At 38.9% G+C, this 14,712-nt stretch overlaps 1 protein-coding gene across 1 annotated transcript; it reads right to left on the reverse strand.

The window, feature by feature from the left end:
- Window positions 1–1,211: 1,211 nt before the first annotated feature.
- Window positions 1,212–14,701, reverse strand: supt16h (SPT16 homolog, facilitates chromatin remodeling subunit). Its single transcript, XM_046843295.1, has 24 exons — window positions 14,285–14,701; window positions 13,269–13,361; window positions 12,179–12,349; window positions 11,576–11,728; window positions 11,305–11,451; window positions 10,251–10,402; window positions 9,934–10,106; window positions 9,740–9,830; window positions 9,421–9,494; window positions 7,963–8,075; window positions 7,745–7,810; window positions 7,519–7,614; window positions 7,270–7,385; window positions 6,926–7,079; window positions 5,885–6,012; window positions 5,215–5,477; window positions 4,590–4,708; window positions 4,008–4,246; window positions 3,841–3,916; window positions 3,177–3,346; window positions 2,742–2,871; window positions 2,335–2,461; window positions 2,059–2,133; window positions 1,212–1,968 (listed from the first exon to the last, which is right to left on the reverse strand). Exons 1-24 carry the CDS (start codon window positions 14,348–14,350, stop codon window positions 1,862–1,864), a joined length of 3,099 nt encoding a protein of 1,032 aa, XP_046699251.1. The 5' UTR covers window positions 14,351–14,701; the 3' UTR covers window positions 1,212–1,861.
- Window positions 14,702–14,712: the final 11 nt, after the last annotated feature.

The following is a 14,712-nucleotide window of genomic DNA, read 5'->3' on the forward strand; positions in this document are numbered from 1 at the left end:
ATCATGATGTGAGGTCCAGTTAACAGCTAAAACAGGTGGAAGTAATAACTACTTTTTACTTAAGTACATGTCAGAGCCAAGATTTCTTTACTTTCACTTAAGTAAAAAAGTATAATCAGTACTTCAACTTTTACCCAAGTATTTTAAAACATGAGTATCTGTACTTCTACTTAAGTAAAGGATGTGTGTACTTTTGTCACCTCTGCTGTACACAGAGAACATCTATTTTGGTAACATGACTCGTTTATTGCTGATCAGAAGTTAGATCAAACACAGAAATATTGCCTATATTAAAGCAATAGAGAGTAAGAATTAACTGATATCCATCTACCCTCAAGTTCAATGTGTGGTCTATTGAGGTGCTTGTGTAGCTACAGTGAATATAAATAGATGCATTTATTTGCAGAGGTGGCAAAAGTACACACATCCTTTACTTATGTAGTACAGATACTCATGTTTTAAAATATTATGGCAAAAGTTGAAGTACTGATTATACTTTTTTACTCAAGTCAAAGTAAATCAGTTTTGGCTCTGACATGTACTTAAGTAAAAAGTACTTCTACCTGTTTTAGTGTCACGTTGGTAACTGGATCTCACATCATTAATATCAGTGCTGTCAATCAAATTAAATATTTAATCGCACATTATATTTTCTAAACGTACCATATATTAATACTTCCTGTTTTTAATACTTTAAGCAACATGGACATGGAGAACTACGGATGCAACATAGAGCATGAAGACAAAAAAAATCTTGTTTATAAATAAATAGGAGAGAGGGTTAAAGCCCCTGCACAGGGTCCCAACAGTGGCAACTTGGTGGTGCAGGGGATATAAACCTCCAAACCATCTGATCAGTAACCCAGAACTTTATCTTTCGAGCAACCACTTGCCCATAGATTTAACTTATTGTAGAGTTGGTCACATTGAATCAATTCTCCTCCATCAATTATCATTTTTATTTTCACTTTCTACAACATGCTGTATTCCAAAATTTGCACATGAAAATTCCAAATCAGCAATTTCCATCAGCTTCTCTAATAGCAACCTACTGATAACACACTTCTTGCCCTCATTCTCACACAAACTGAACATTTACGCAATGTTAACCCAAGCCTTTTGTTTCCAACTCATTCAAATAAAAACTTCAGCGTGGAAGCAGATAAACAGATAAACCCCACATCAAATCAATACAGAACAAATATTAAGACTTATTTTATTTATTTATTTTTTATTAAAAAAGGGGGGAAAAGATTTTTTTTATTATTAAACAATACAAGACTACAATATAGAATGAAGAAAAATGGTAATAACAAAAGAACGTGTTCACATCAACGTATGTAAATTGGTCGTCTGTGTCCACCTCTTCGTCCGTCCCTCTTCCATCCCTTTACAACCCAAACCCCTTACAAAAACGATGCGGGAGGGTGGAATTCAAGAATCGAAATTAATCTATACACGAACGTATTCAATCTCTTCCTTAAGAACGAAACATGGGGAAACGAGACAAAAAGAACAGATATGGAAGGGGGGAAAAAAAAAAAAAAAAAAATTTGAAGGAGGAGGGTGAGAAAGAAGAGAAAATTACACCAAACACTTCTCTCTATGGATAACAAAAACAACAAAAAAAAAAAAGGTTGAAATTTACAAGAAAACCTCTTTAATGAACTCATGCGCACGCACACACATGCCAAAGAGAAATAAAAAGGTGAGAAAAATGTCTTTCTGCTCTCTGCATTATTTCTTGATCACTCGCTTTCCAGCGACGGCAAGAGAGTGAAACGGAGAGGAAAGGGTAAAAGAAACCACGATTTGGCAGTGTGCGTGTGTGTGTGTGTGGGAGAGAAAGAGAGAGAAAGTTCTAACGCCGCCGTTTCTTTTTGCTGCTGGGAGGTGCAGCTGACGAACGACCCTTCCTTTTCCTGTTTGTAGTAGTCTCATCATCCTCATAGTGACTCTCTCTGTCAGCTAGAAAGGAATAGAGAGACGCAACAAAAAGTGAGATACGGCAGCGTTAACGCTCGAACAAAAACATCAGTGTGAACGTGAAGTGCTCACCTTTCCTGGCCTCTTCCTCCAGTTCATCCCAGTCTTTCCCACTTTCCTCTTCACTGCCCAGTGATTCATTGTAATCTGGGAAACAAAAAAAAATAAAAGCACAAAATAATTAAGAAACATTTAAGATTCATCATGACGCAAATACAAAATTGAAAATACACTTTAGGTAAATATGTTACACACAAAATATTAATTATGTTTTATATTTATATGGGTTCATTTAAAAATTCCATTATTTTTTTTGACACCTTCACCAAACACGCTCAAGAAAATTACCAGAGTCTTCAGTCTCCGAAGAGTAATCTTCGTCGCTGTCTTCTTCTTCCTCCTCTTCCTCATCAGCTGACGGGTTAAAAGTCTCATCCTCCATCTCAGACTCTGAGTCCTCATCTCCACCACTTCCCTACAAGCACAACCCAATGTTTATTTACAAACCATTACCTAACCAAAAACGAACATGGCGATTTGGGGAAATGTACTATGAAGACAAAGATCGAGAAAATTGTATAAAAAAATAAATAAATTGAAGTTTAGAAGAAATCAATTATTACTACAACAATGGATAGGAGCGATATAGTAAAGGACAAAAAGTAACGATCCCCCCCACTCTTATTTTTAATATATATATATATATATATAAAAACTTTGCTCATGTCCAACCAGTACATTTCCTTCTCACTAACCTCACTCTCAGGGTCAAGGAAGGACCAACCACCCTGTTCAAAAAATCCCTCAGGGTCATCAACAATAGTCTTCATGATCTTGGTCCAGTTCAGTGACTGAACTCCTTCTGTGTACTTGATGTCACATGAGCTGGAAAAAAGGTAAAGTAGTTAGTTTCCCCATCCATACCATCTGAAAACTAAAATAAAGTTTAGTTGTACAGTCCAATGAAAGATTATATACTATACATTTAATAGTAACAGTTCTGCAGATACTGTGGGTTTCAAACAACAACTAAAAGGCACTTTTATTGAGTTCACTCAGCACCAGCATTTTAGACCAAGAGCAAAATCTCTAACCAAACACCCACACACACAACAGCTAAGGAAAGTGAAATGCAAATAAATACAAAAACCATGACGCCTTAACCAGCATCCAGTTTAAAGTGAACCTACTTGAGCCACTCTTTAATCGGATCGAGAGAGTTGACGGGCACCGCATTGATCATCGTTACTTTCTTGTTATAGTCTTTGTAGACTATTACGACGTCAAAGTTCTTTAGGTGAAACTGCACACGCTCAAAATGAACGAGTTCCACTTCATCCAGCGTCACTACGAAAGGAGGCTAAAGAGGGGAACACAGACAAAGCCTCTATTTATTTTGAACAATGACAAATTATTCGCATGAAATATGGCGCTATGTAAAATAGCCATCCATATACATACATAAAGTTTCATGATAGTGAAGGGAAAAACTTGTCTAGCTGCACTTGTATACCTGCCAAATCTGGCACTTTTACTTATTTATAATTATCGTAATTTCCGGAATATAAAGCGCACCCTTGTATAAGCCGCACCCACTGAATTTTACAAATATTTTTACTTTTAACATAAATAAGCCGCATCTTGTGTATAAGCCGCAGGTCTACACTGAAACTAATGAACTTTACTCAGGCTTTACCCAAAGTACAAAGTTTACAAAAAAAAGTAGTCAAATTTCTTTTCATATCCAAAATATTTGACAAAAAAAAAAAAGAAACTTGTTGCAATTCATGTATATAAAATTAAATTAAACAAGCATAGTGAATTTTTTTCTACATAATCTGCTTTCACACTCACCCATTCAGTCACATTGCACAGTGAACTAGATGTTGGCTGTAGTAGGCAAGTGCTTCTGTAGGGGGCGCCCTGGAAACTGCACAGAAGATGCACAAAGGGAGTTAAATATCAAGATACTTTGAACAGAAATCTCAACTATATAATTTATAGTTTATACAGTCTTTTACCCCAAATCCCGGAAAGGGACTTCGAACTCGAGCTCCTCCTTGGTAAGTGTCTCCACTTTCTCGATGAAGTTCTTAAAGGCAGACTTGAGCTTGTGTCTCATCTCACGTTCCATCTGCTCGGCATACAGGTCGTCTCGGTCGTGCATGTGCTGGTGTTTTCCCAGGTCGGTGGTGATCTCTCCCACCTCTGTGTAGAACTGTACGTCAGTGTGGCGCTTTTTTCCAAACATGATAGCGTTCTGGGGAAGGAAAAAATAAATTAATAAAAAAAAAAAAAAAAAGATTATATGCAGTGGCTAAATGTCAATTTCTTTAACAGCTCAACCAATTTGGCCTCCATGTATTGATTTTTCAGGGTCATCGTATGATTTATGAGTTGCTATTAGCTGATAAAAGACATTGCCATGACAAATTACTCAAACGGCTGTTACTATTGGAACAGTTATTGATGATCTGCTTTTTACATACACCCTTTACAGAGATCCTGAACAGAAAATCTAAAAGTAGTAACTGCTTCAAACCGATTTTGATTCTGAGGAAACTTCGCAGGCCTGCATTGACATAGTAAACGCAAATGTGCACCTTGAGATGGAAATGCAAAACAATGATCATTTCTCCATCACATGGCTGGAATACGGCGTGCTTGATGTTGTTGTACAGGATGTCCACTTTATCCCCACGCACTGATGTGAAGCGGAAACCTGTGAACAAGCAAACAAGGTCAAACTGTGTCCAACCTGAGGGGGCAGTACTTCAGATATGCAGGTTTCGTTCGACACAAGACACCTGCTTCCTTTACATTATCATAACAGAATATCTGTAGTACAATTTGTAGACTATAAGCATACAGTGTTGTACAACAGGTAGAAAAGGTTTACCCATGCATATGCACTTATTAGACCTTACTCACAAATCACACTCAAGGCAGCGATATTCCACTCTCAAATTCCTAGACATACAGCTGATTAAGTTTATGATCCCAGTTACATGAGGCTATACTTATTAAATTAAACTTTCACACTGGTAACTAAAGCTGCAGTGTACAGGTTTATTTTATGGAAAAAGAAAGTTAGCATGGTGGCTAGTTGGGACATGTTTGTTTGGAAATATACTCATCAGATAAGTCAAACATAAAAATACCATAAACTGTAGACATGTAAGGTCAAACTATAGAATACAAAAAAATAAAAAATAAAATCCCTTTCACCATTGGTGTGCGCCTCCAATGAGCCCTGCATCCTCTTTTGAGCAATATTGGGTCGGATGTAAAGGTCTTTGAGCTTGGGGTTACTGCGGTTCAAGTTGATGACTAGCGAGTCCTGCTTTACGATGCCCTCTTTCTCCTTCTCCTCAGCCTCACGTGTCTTATAGCGTTTCTGCACCTCCTTGATTATACGGAAGGCGTTTTGCAAGTTGGTGGAGGGAACTGCCGTGTCGCCAGGAGCCTTAAGGTTTGATGCACGGTATGTACTAAGAAGGAAAAACATCATAAAATCTTTAACATCATGTTGATAAAAACTTGTCAGATAACATTAAATGTCCCAAGTAGAACTTTCAAAATTGCAAAAAAATTTCCAGTCATCTCTCACTACTGCATGTTGTTCTAACCAAGACGCACAAAATGAAAAGTTTACCTTTATGGCCCTGTGCACAATTTATAACCACTATTGCCAAGAATAGTAATTTTCCTGTAAGTTTTATCCACCTAAGAGGCACTATGGCTAAGCTGCCACCACACATACACCAAATTCCTCTTAAACAACCTCTAGTCATCATCGAGCAAAAAACGTAATGTTCAGCTGTTTAATATAAGTAAATTACTTTAAATCTGAATAAGATGTTACTTATTTGAATATAAAACAAAATAAGGCGCTCACATTTCTTTAACAAAGGTGGCTTCAGGGTTGGGGAAGATGTTGCCCTCGTGCCTCCCCAGAGAGCTGCCAGGAACGAAGAAGTTTATTCTCAAGTAGGTGTAGTCTCCCTCGACTGACATACTGATGTTCTAAACACACAAATAAGATAAAATACATTATTTTTTTTGTGCATTTTAGAAGTGGTTTTGCTGTAAGTTGGTACCAACAAGAACTAAGGGTGCGGAAGTGGGGATGTACAGAGTGTATACACATTTAAAAACGTAAATTTCGCATTGCAGTGTGGACTGTAAAAATGGAGGCTTTCAAGAAAGAAAAAAAAATAATTTTAGACAATTCTAAGAGCCAGAAAGTAAATAAACGACAGGCGGAAATTATGCGGGTGAAAACGTTTTACGATTTGCACCTCCACTACACTCTTACTGTACTCTTCTTTCAGAATCACCCCTACACCATTTCTCCATCCACACCTGAGAGAACAGTTTAAACCCACCTCCAAATGTTCCTGCCCTTACTCCCTTTCCACTTGGTCTCCTGAACACACAACATCTACCTTTCTCCTCTCCATTATATCAGCTACCTATCTCCCTTTACCCGTCATAGTACCAACATTTAACATACCAACCCAAACTGCACTCCCCCACACTTCTCCTTTCCCTGCCGTCTCTGTAGACATCTTCCTCCTCCTCTTCTCCTTCTTCGGCCAACAGTAGCCTAATTTACCGGTACCTTGTTGGCTAACAATACTTCGAGGCGGTCATTCGTAACCCAGTCCTCGACTGATCCGGAATAAAAATCAGGTTTGTAATCGCATTTTTGATACGGCACGTTTTACGCTGGATGACCTTCCTGACCTTCCAAACGCAACCCTCCCAATTTATCTGGGTTTGGGGCCGGCACGAAGAGCGCACTGGTTTGTGCAACCCTAATGGCTGGATTGTTTTTAGATTGAAAAAACACCCTTTATTCTAGATTAGTGTATACATAGCCTGTACAGATTATTTTGAGCCCACACTTCTCAAAACAGTTGTGCCATGCATATACCTTAATAGTGGCGATGTGAAAGGGAGTTGCTATTCCAAACACCGGCATGACAACCGTCTCGTACTTCTTGTCGATATGAAGCTTCATTTCCCGAATGTCCTTCTCTCGAGGCATCTGGGACACATTCCTGTAGGACACGTTTGACTTTCTTGCCCTAAGGACGTCAAAAAAGTGAGTGTTCAACACGGCGACAGAAACCATACAGACAAACGACACTCACATATATACATAAATTCTATGCATAAGATGTATAACACTTTAAAGTACTTGGGAAAACCCCAGAGATAATGCATGGCTATTCACTTTACAGTTTAGCAAAAAAAACCAAACACATTTTTTCATACTTTTGGACCTGCTGTTCACCCTTCTGTTCTGTTAACCGCCTTTTGGCCTCTTCGTTCATCTGATTGGCCAGTTCCCTTTGATGGGCCCGCCTCTTCTCTTCTGCAGTCATCTCATTCTATTCAATTAGTTATTTTATATAAAAAAATTGAATAATAATAATAATAATATCAATAAGTCAGTACATCTCTCTCTATATATGATACATCTACATACAGTAGAAGAATAAGCAACATAAAAAAGGCACACACCCTGGTCCGGTCAGCCAAAAGGGTAGCACGAGCTCCTTTCCCCAGCAGTTCTTCGGCATCATTCTCCTCTTCTTCTTCGTCCTCCTCATCATCATTCTACATTAAGGAAAACACACACAACGCGAGACTAAATGTACAGGAGATATCTATACGCAAGCTTCCTGGAGTATATACACAAGAAACACCTGTATAAAAAAAATTATAATAATGCTGGTAATGTGTTTACCTTAAGGAAAATTCCAACATTCTTGATCTTCTTTTTCACTGGTGTTAAAATGATGGCTGGGTCCTCCTACAAGTTACCAGAAAGACCCCATTCACACATGATCCATTTCGCATTTGCAAATGCAAGTTCAGTTAGCTGGATTTCCGAGCTGCATTATGCAAAAGATGGTAACCTGCAGGTTCATCTGCTTAATGTGTGTACGTGTCTACGCAGGTTACCTCGTTGATCAGAACCGAGTCGCCGATGAACAGGGCATATTTCTTTTGCTCCTCCTTCTTTCCCTCGCTGTTCAGCAAGTCGGCAAATCCGAGACTCACGCTCAACACCATGCCTGCATGCATACAAGTCACAATGAAAATGTTCTTGAAAATGCATTTTCAAGAACCTGTTCAAATTAACAAATTTAAACCTTTTTTGTTTAATCAATATTAGGAGGTTCATAATTGTCTCCAAAGTACAACTGAATTAAATAAAACGAACATTTTGCTCAAACAAATAGGGAATGCCCTGCTGCCCATTTAAATTATTCACCTGTTTTTCAGCTGAACTTTGAGATACAGTATTTGTTTACACACTTGAATTCAGGCAATTTTGCAGTCATTATCATTAAATGTGTTTAAAACTTTTTATGGAAGGTTGCTAATGATTTATATGGTGTGGAGCATTGTGGTGGGAGGGCAGAGACATTTATTTATTTTATTTCAAAAAATAAAAGAAAGCTGTTTGCCAGTCATCTCTTTCTTCTTTAGGTTCACTGCCTAAACTGAGACTATCGGGACTTTGTTTCGTTAGCGGCACGAAATCTGCAAACTGTTCATAAAGTGTGTGTTCACACATGCACTTATTTATTTAATTAAATCGCGACATTTGCAGTCATGTAATCGCCCGAGCCGACATCACGAGTGCGATACAATGAATCGTGCTGCACTTGTGAAACCGTAACCCTTACATTCTCACTCAAGACTTTGGTGTGCATTGGAAAGAGTGCAGCTAGGGATGATTCCACATGAATAGCCTAAAGATCCATAAAGCTACAGAGCAACCCAAGAACCATGAGGATGAATTTGCATTGCAATTAATATCTACAGTCTGCTACAATGGTTTAGGTTCACATTTTTTACTGAACAGTTCTGCATTTAGTAGCACATCACTAAACTGTACACATCGACAATGATTCTTCCTAATAATTCAATTCCATTCATTTTTATTTGTATAGTGCTTTTAACAATGAACATTGTCTCAAAGCAGCTTTACACAGATAATGTGGTAATTAAAAGTGAATATGTTTTTTATAAGTAAGTTTGTCCCTGATGAGCGAGCCGGTGGCGACAGTGGCAAGGAAAATCTCACCGAGATGGCATAAGGAAGAAACCTTGAGAGGAACCAGACTAAAGAGGGAACCCATCCTCATCTGGGTTGCACTAAATGTCCATTTATAGCAGATATACGATGTAGCAGACATTAGCTACAGTCCAATCAATCCTCAAAGCGCCTGTTCTTACTCCGGAATTTCATGGAACCACGCAAAGCATTGATGAGAAACCGTCCCATGCTGCACAGAGTGGCCTCCATTCGAAGAGATTTTTCTTGCCACTGTCACCACTGGCTCGCTCATTAGTTATACATTTATAAAGAAAAACCTGCAAAAAGCAGTACAAATTAAACTGAACTCTTACCTTTCTTCAGTTTGTACTGGTTTTTAGCATTCAGGACCAAAGATGCTTCCCTAAACTCGATCCCCATGGCAAACCTGAAAAAGCACAAAAACAATAACATTACTACATGTGCATGTGTGTGAAAGGAAAAACCAGGTTTTAAGCTTGTCTAAGCTTTTTGCTTAGTATTGTCCTGATTTATCTTCAAAATCATTTTAAAAAATCTGAAATTGCTTTACACATATGCACTTATAATATTTAGTAATACTGCACTCATTAAAAAGTGTTTCTTTAAAGACTATGGTTCTGACAGGGTGCGTGCGAGAGGGACAAAACGTACCCAAGGTTCTTTGTAAGCTTGCTAACCAGATCTGGTTTCTCCTTTTTGACATAATCCATGACTGCATTGTAGGCATCACAGATCTTGACCCCTAATTTTAAACAAAGAAAATAAAAGAGACACCGTTATTGTGGTTTTTTATTTATTTATTTAATACATTTCAAACACAGAGTGTTCTTCTCACAACTTCTTACCATGCTTAAGCTCTTTGAGTAGCTCCTCCTCTACCTGGAGAAGGAAGTTGTAATTGTCCTGCATTTCCTGCGGCGGGTCCACCATAAGCGTACGTACCAGGTTAGAACAGTAGGATTTGTAACGTATGCCCATTGCACACGTTATTGCGCCAAAATGCATATGATTCTTGTCACTATGTTGGAGAAAAAGCACAAGGAAGTGTTTTCATACGAAATGTAAATCCTACTTCGGTACGCTCTTTTGCATATAAATAAAAAATAACAAACAAACAAACAAATAAATAAATAAAAAGCACGCCTTGGTGTCCTGTTCTCACCTGACCACGCTGAATTTGAGGCTGTAGTTACCGCCACTCTGAATGATAGGAGGGTAGCACATCTCCACCGTCGAGGGATCCACACCACCCAAGAATTTCCTGTCCTCTATCGCCTTCTCCACCGATTCGGCTAGCCGACTGTGTTTTACTTTCTGTTAAAACGTGAACAAGATGCATCGTTGCAGACATCCAGCGTCAAATTATAGACTAAATATACACCGATCAGCCATAGCAATATGACCACCTGCCTAATATTGTGTTGGTCCCCCTTTTGCTGCCAAAACAGTTCTCATCTGTCAAGCATTAACAGGATTAACTCATCTGTTGTATCCGTACGTGCATCATTAAGCCTCAGACCACCCACAACCCTGTCGCCGGTTCTCCATGTTCCTTCCTTGGAGCACTTTTGATAGATACTGACCACTGCAGACTGGGAACATCCCACAAGAGCTGCAGTCTTGGAGATGCTCTGACCCAGTCGTCTAGACGTCACAATTTGTCCCTCGTTAAACTCAAAGCTCAAATCCTTACGCTCGCCCATTTTTCCTGCTTTTAACATCAACATTAAGTACAAAATATTCACTTGCTGCCTAATAAATATATCCACCCACTAACAGGTGCCATGATGAGATAATCAGTGTTATTCATCACTCGTAATGTAACGCCTGATCGGTGTATATACATACACATTAAGCACTACTGATGGAAAGGTATTATAGAGAACACACAGCGGGTAACCCAAAAGGAAAGAAATTCACTTGATATGCCTGTGACGCAATCCAGTTAGCTAATGTGGCCTAGAACCAACTCCAGACTAAACAACCTACTCTGGTAGAACATGAGAATTCCCACCCTAATGCCTCAATAACATAATGTCTGCAAACATTCCTGCTTATTAAAAGCATTTCCATTTTTTATTGTCTAAACTTCACACCCAAATACACAGAACAATCGAAGACCATAAAAAAATTAAGTGCTCTTTTAAACCTCTAAGCAGCATTTCTTATTAGTGTGAAGGGAAATAAAAATAAAAAAAATCCATTGTGTTCCTCACCTCATCAGCATCTACGATCTCCATGACCCGTTCCTTGAAAAACTTTGTGAAGACATCACTGGTGATTGAAGCCGCTTTCTTCATCAGAGCCAGCTCTCCATCTTCCTTGACCGTCATTGTATATGCCACCACTGCACTGATGTCCACCTAAGAGACACACATTGACACTCAGGCTCCAATATAAGAATATATAAATGAAACAGCTCTACTTTTTTTTATTTTATAAACACACTCTTAGTTCATACTCGGCTCACTTTGTTATCGCCCTCACCTTCTCCAGGCCCTCGGCTGTGAGCATGTCGTTCCAGCTCTTCATGTACTCTCCGGGAAATTTGTCTTTGATAAAAACGCCGACCGTCTTCCCCGATTTACTGCCGCGGATCGCTTCGATCATCTTTTCAAAGTTCGCCTTGTTACTTTCATTCTGAAACAACAGAAAAGAAATGAATAAATAATAACACTTGATCGTGCACGTGATCACAGAGTGAAAATGGGACAAAAAGCTGCAGATAGAGACAAACTGTTACAAATCTATCACTAGTTTTACATTCTCAATGTCTTTGTGGATTTGCTTCCTTGCTCAACCGTGAAAATTGGGCAGTCCTGAGGCTTGAAACTCTGACTTTCCAAACAGCAATCTGGAGCCACCAATTCCCCAAAAATTTACAATGCAACTGATTAGTTCATATCTACACAACATTCATTTAGGACACATTGTGTCACTTTTAAAAGAAACAGATTCTATGTTCATATATATTTAAAAAACGTTATATAAGGTCAAGTGATTAAGATATCAGCAACATTTGCATCGTAATGTCTTCACGTTTAGGGCATAACAAAAACGGAAAAACAAAACATGCGACATGGTTTGTACCTTCTCTCGAACCAAGAGCGTGATCGGTGGGATCCCGTTTGCGTTTTCGTTTCCTTTCGTGACGGCCACCTGTTTGAGGAAATCCAGCTTCTTCTTGCTGGCCAAGAAAATTATCTTGGTCTCGCAGAACACCATTATGGTGTCTGTCAGCTCGTAGCCAAACAGCCATGTCTGTGTATGAGGTAATTTTATATTATTCATTACAATAAAAAAAATAAAACCTTAAAAAAATACTATACAGAATAAAATGCATAAAGTATATAATAATAAAAAAAAGGTTTTGGATCCTTAGCGCTCACAACACTTTCCACATGAAAACCAGGTGAGAGATTCACTGTCATGACTTTTTCTTATCTTGTGATCTGCTTGCATATACATGCCTATATTTTGCTGAAGCAATTTACAATTTACAAAAGGAAAGAGCAGACTCTTTTTGCTGAGGAGACTACGGTCTTTTGGAGTCCAGGGAAAGCTACTGAAGACCTTTTTTGACTCTGTGGTGGCCTCAGCCATTTTCTATGGGGTGGTCTGCTGGTGCAGCAGCATCTCTGCCGCAAACAGGAAGAGACTGGACAAGCTGATCAGGCACGCCAGCTCAGTCCTGGAGATCCCCCTGGACACTGTACAGGAGGTGGGAGAAAGGAGGGTGGTAGCTAAACTATCATCACTGCTCACCTTCTGCATGAAACAGTTTTGTCTATGAGCAGCTACAATACAGAAGATCTTTTCTCCCGGCTGCTATTCGACTGTACAATAAGAGCTGCTCCCAGTGAACCAGTCACCATAATACACACTGGTATTGTGTATTTACTGTGCAATAACACCTATTTAAACCATGCAATATGTGTGAAAGTGTAACTACTTTATTGGTGGTCTCTTTTGTATTTATACACCGATTTATATACTTGTATTATGTCTCTACTTTTAAATACTTGCACATTTTCTTCTTCACAGAAATTTCACCATTTTGAGAAGAATAAACGTATATCTTGTTTTATAAAGATTGACCATCAACATGACCGTGCAAGTCCATGCATCACTCTGGATGGATGTCTCCATAAGAATATAAAAAAACAGAGGTGAAGTTTACCTCGAGGGCGGTGGACTTGGCATACACAATCTCCTCATCTACTCCAACAGACACCACGATGGCATCCACCTTCCCGAACTCATTCTCACCTTTCTGTAGACAGAGGAGACAGAGAGGATTCATAGTTACGACATGGACGATGGTGGAAAAATCTATGAATCTAAGATTTTCTTCTAGAAATCTTAAATAGACCAAATGCAAAATTTGTACTCATTACTTGGGTATCAAGCTTGAAACACTTCACTTATTTTGTCAAGAAATGCAAGATTATACGTTTAATCAACTCATATTTGGGTTTATTATAAACTCAACTTGCAATATGACATTAATTTGACTATACTGATATATAAGATATTCCTACTGTTTTAATGCAGCAAAGCTGATACATGGGGTATACAGCTATATAGAATGCAACTCATCATTTATGAGAACAATTTTACGATTTTTGCCAACAATTAAATAAATGTGGCCTTTTAATAACTTAATATTCCGAACACAAAGGCACAAATGACGGCGGGCTGCTAAGCTGTTACTTTTCTATTACAGAAAAGATGCTAGCTAGCAGGCTGAACTCGTGACTAGCTGCTAATGCTAACTAACTCAAATAAAACCACTTCTTTATTTAAGAAAAGGGTTTAGCTACCCAAATATGGATCTAAACCATAAAATAAAGGAAAATCCTCAACTTTCAGCTCAGTCACGTCTTTCGTGAATGAGTAAATAAAATAATAAAAACGGACCTAGCAAGAAATCATGCTAATAAGCTAAAGCTAGCATAGGAGCGCGGGATGCCTTACACCGCTAAAGAAACACATTATATGAAATATAATATGGAAAAAGAGTATGTATTGTCTTAATAAGATGTAATGGTGTGCGTTATAGAATCCCGAAGTATTTATTTGTGTAGATATTTGGGAAATCGATAAAACAAGAGTGGTGTACAGGCCAGGCCTCAGATCCGCATCGGATTCCCCCCTCCCGCCGGTTCTTTGGCGTCCATATTCGGCGTGATTCACCTTCCAGTTGCCGTACAGCCGTTTAATCCGGCGGTAGTAGGCCTCCTTGTCCAAGTTCACCGTCATCCCGGACCTTCGGCACGACTACAAAACCTCCAGGCTCCGGTCAAAAAAAAATAAGGAGGCCGGTAGATTTCCCCCCGCACGCCGCTGTCCTGCACGCCTCGCACCGCCGAGTACTCCTCTTTCCTCCCTTCCTTCTTACTTACTTATTGACCTGATCCGTGTTTATCCGTTTTTTAAATAGAAAACCCGTTTTTAACTATTTATGTAAACGTGGGGGAAAATCACGTTTTGTTCAGTCCACGCGAGCTCCCCGGATTAAGATGTGCACACCAGCGCCATGCTGCATAAATAGCGCCAAATGCGCATGTATGATGATGAGGATGAGAATGAGGTTCCCATCACATCATCACCGCTGTTTCTCC

This window comes from Silurus meridionalis, chromosome 28 (assembly GCF_014805685.1).
Source record: "Silurus meridionalis isolate SWU-2019-XX chromosome 28, ASM1480568v1, whole genome shotgun sequence".
Taxonomy (NCBI): domain Eukaryota; kingdom Metazoa; phylum Chordata; class Actinopteri; order Siluriformes; family Siluridae; genus Silurus; species Silurus meridionalis.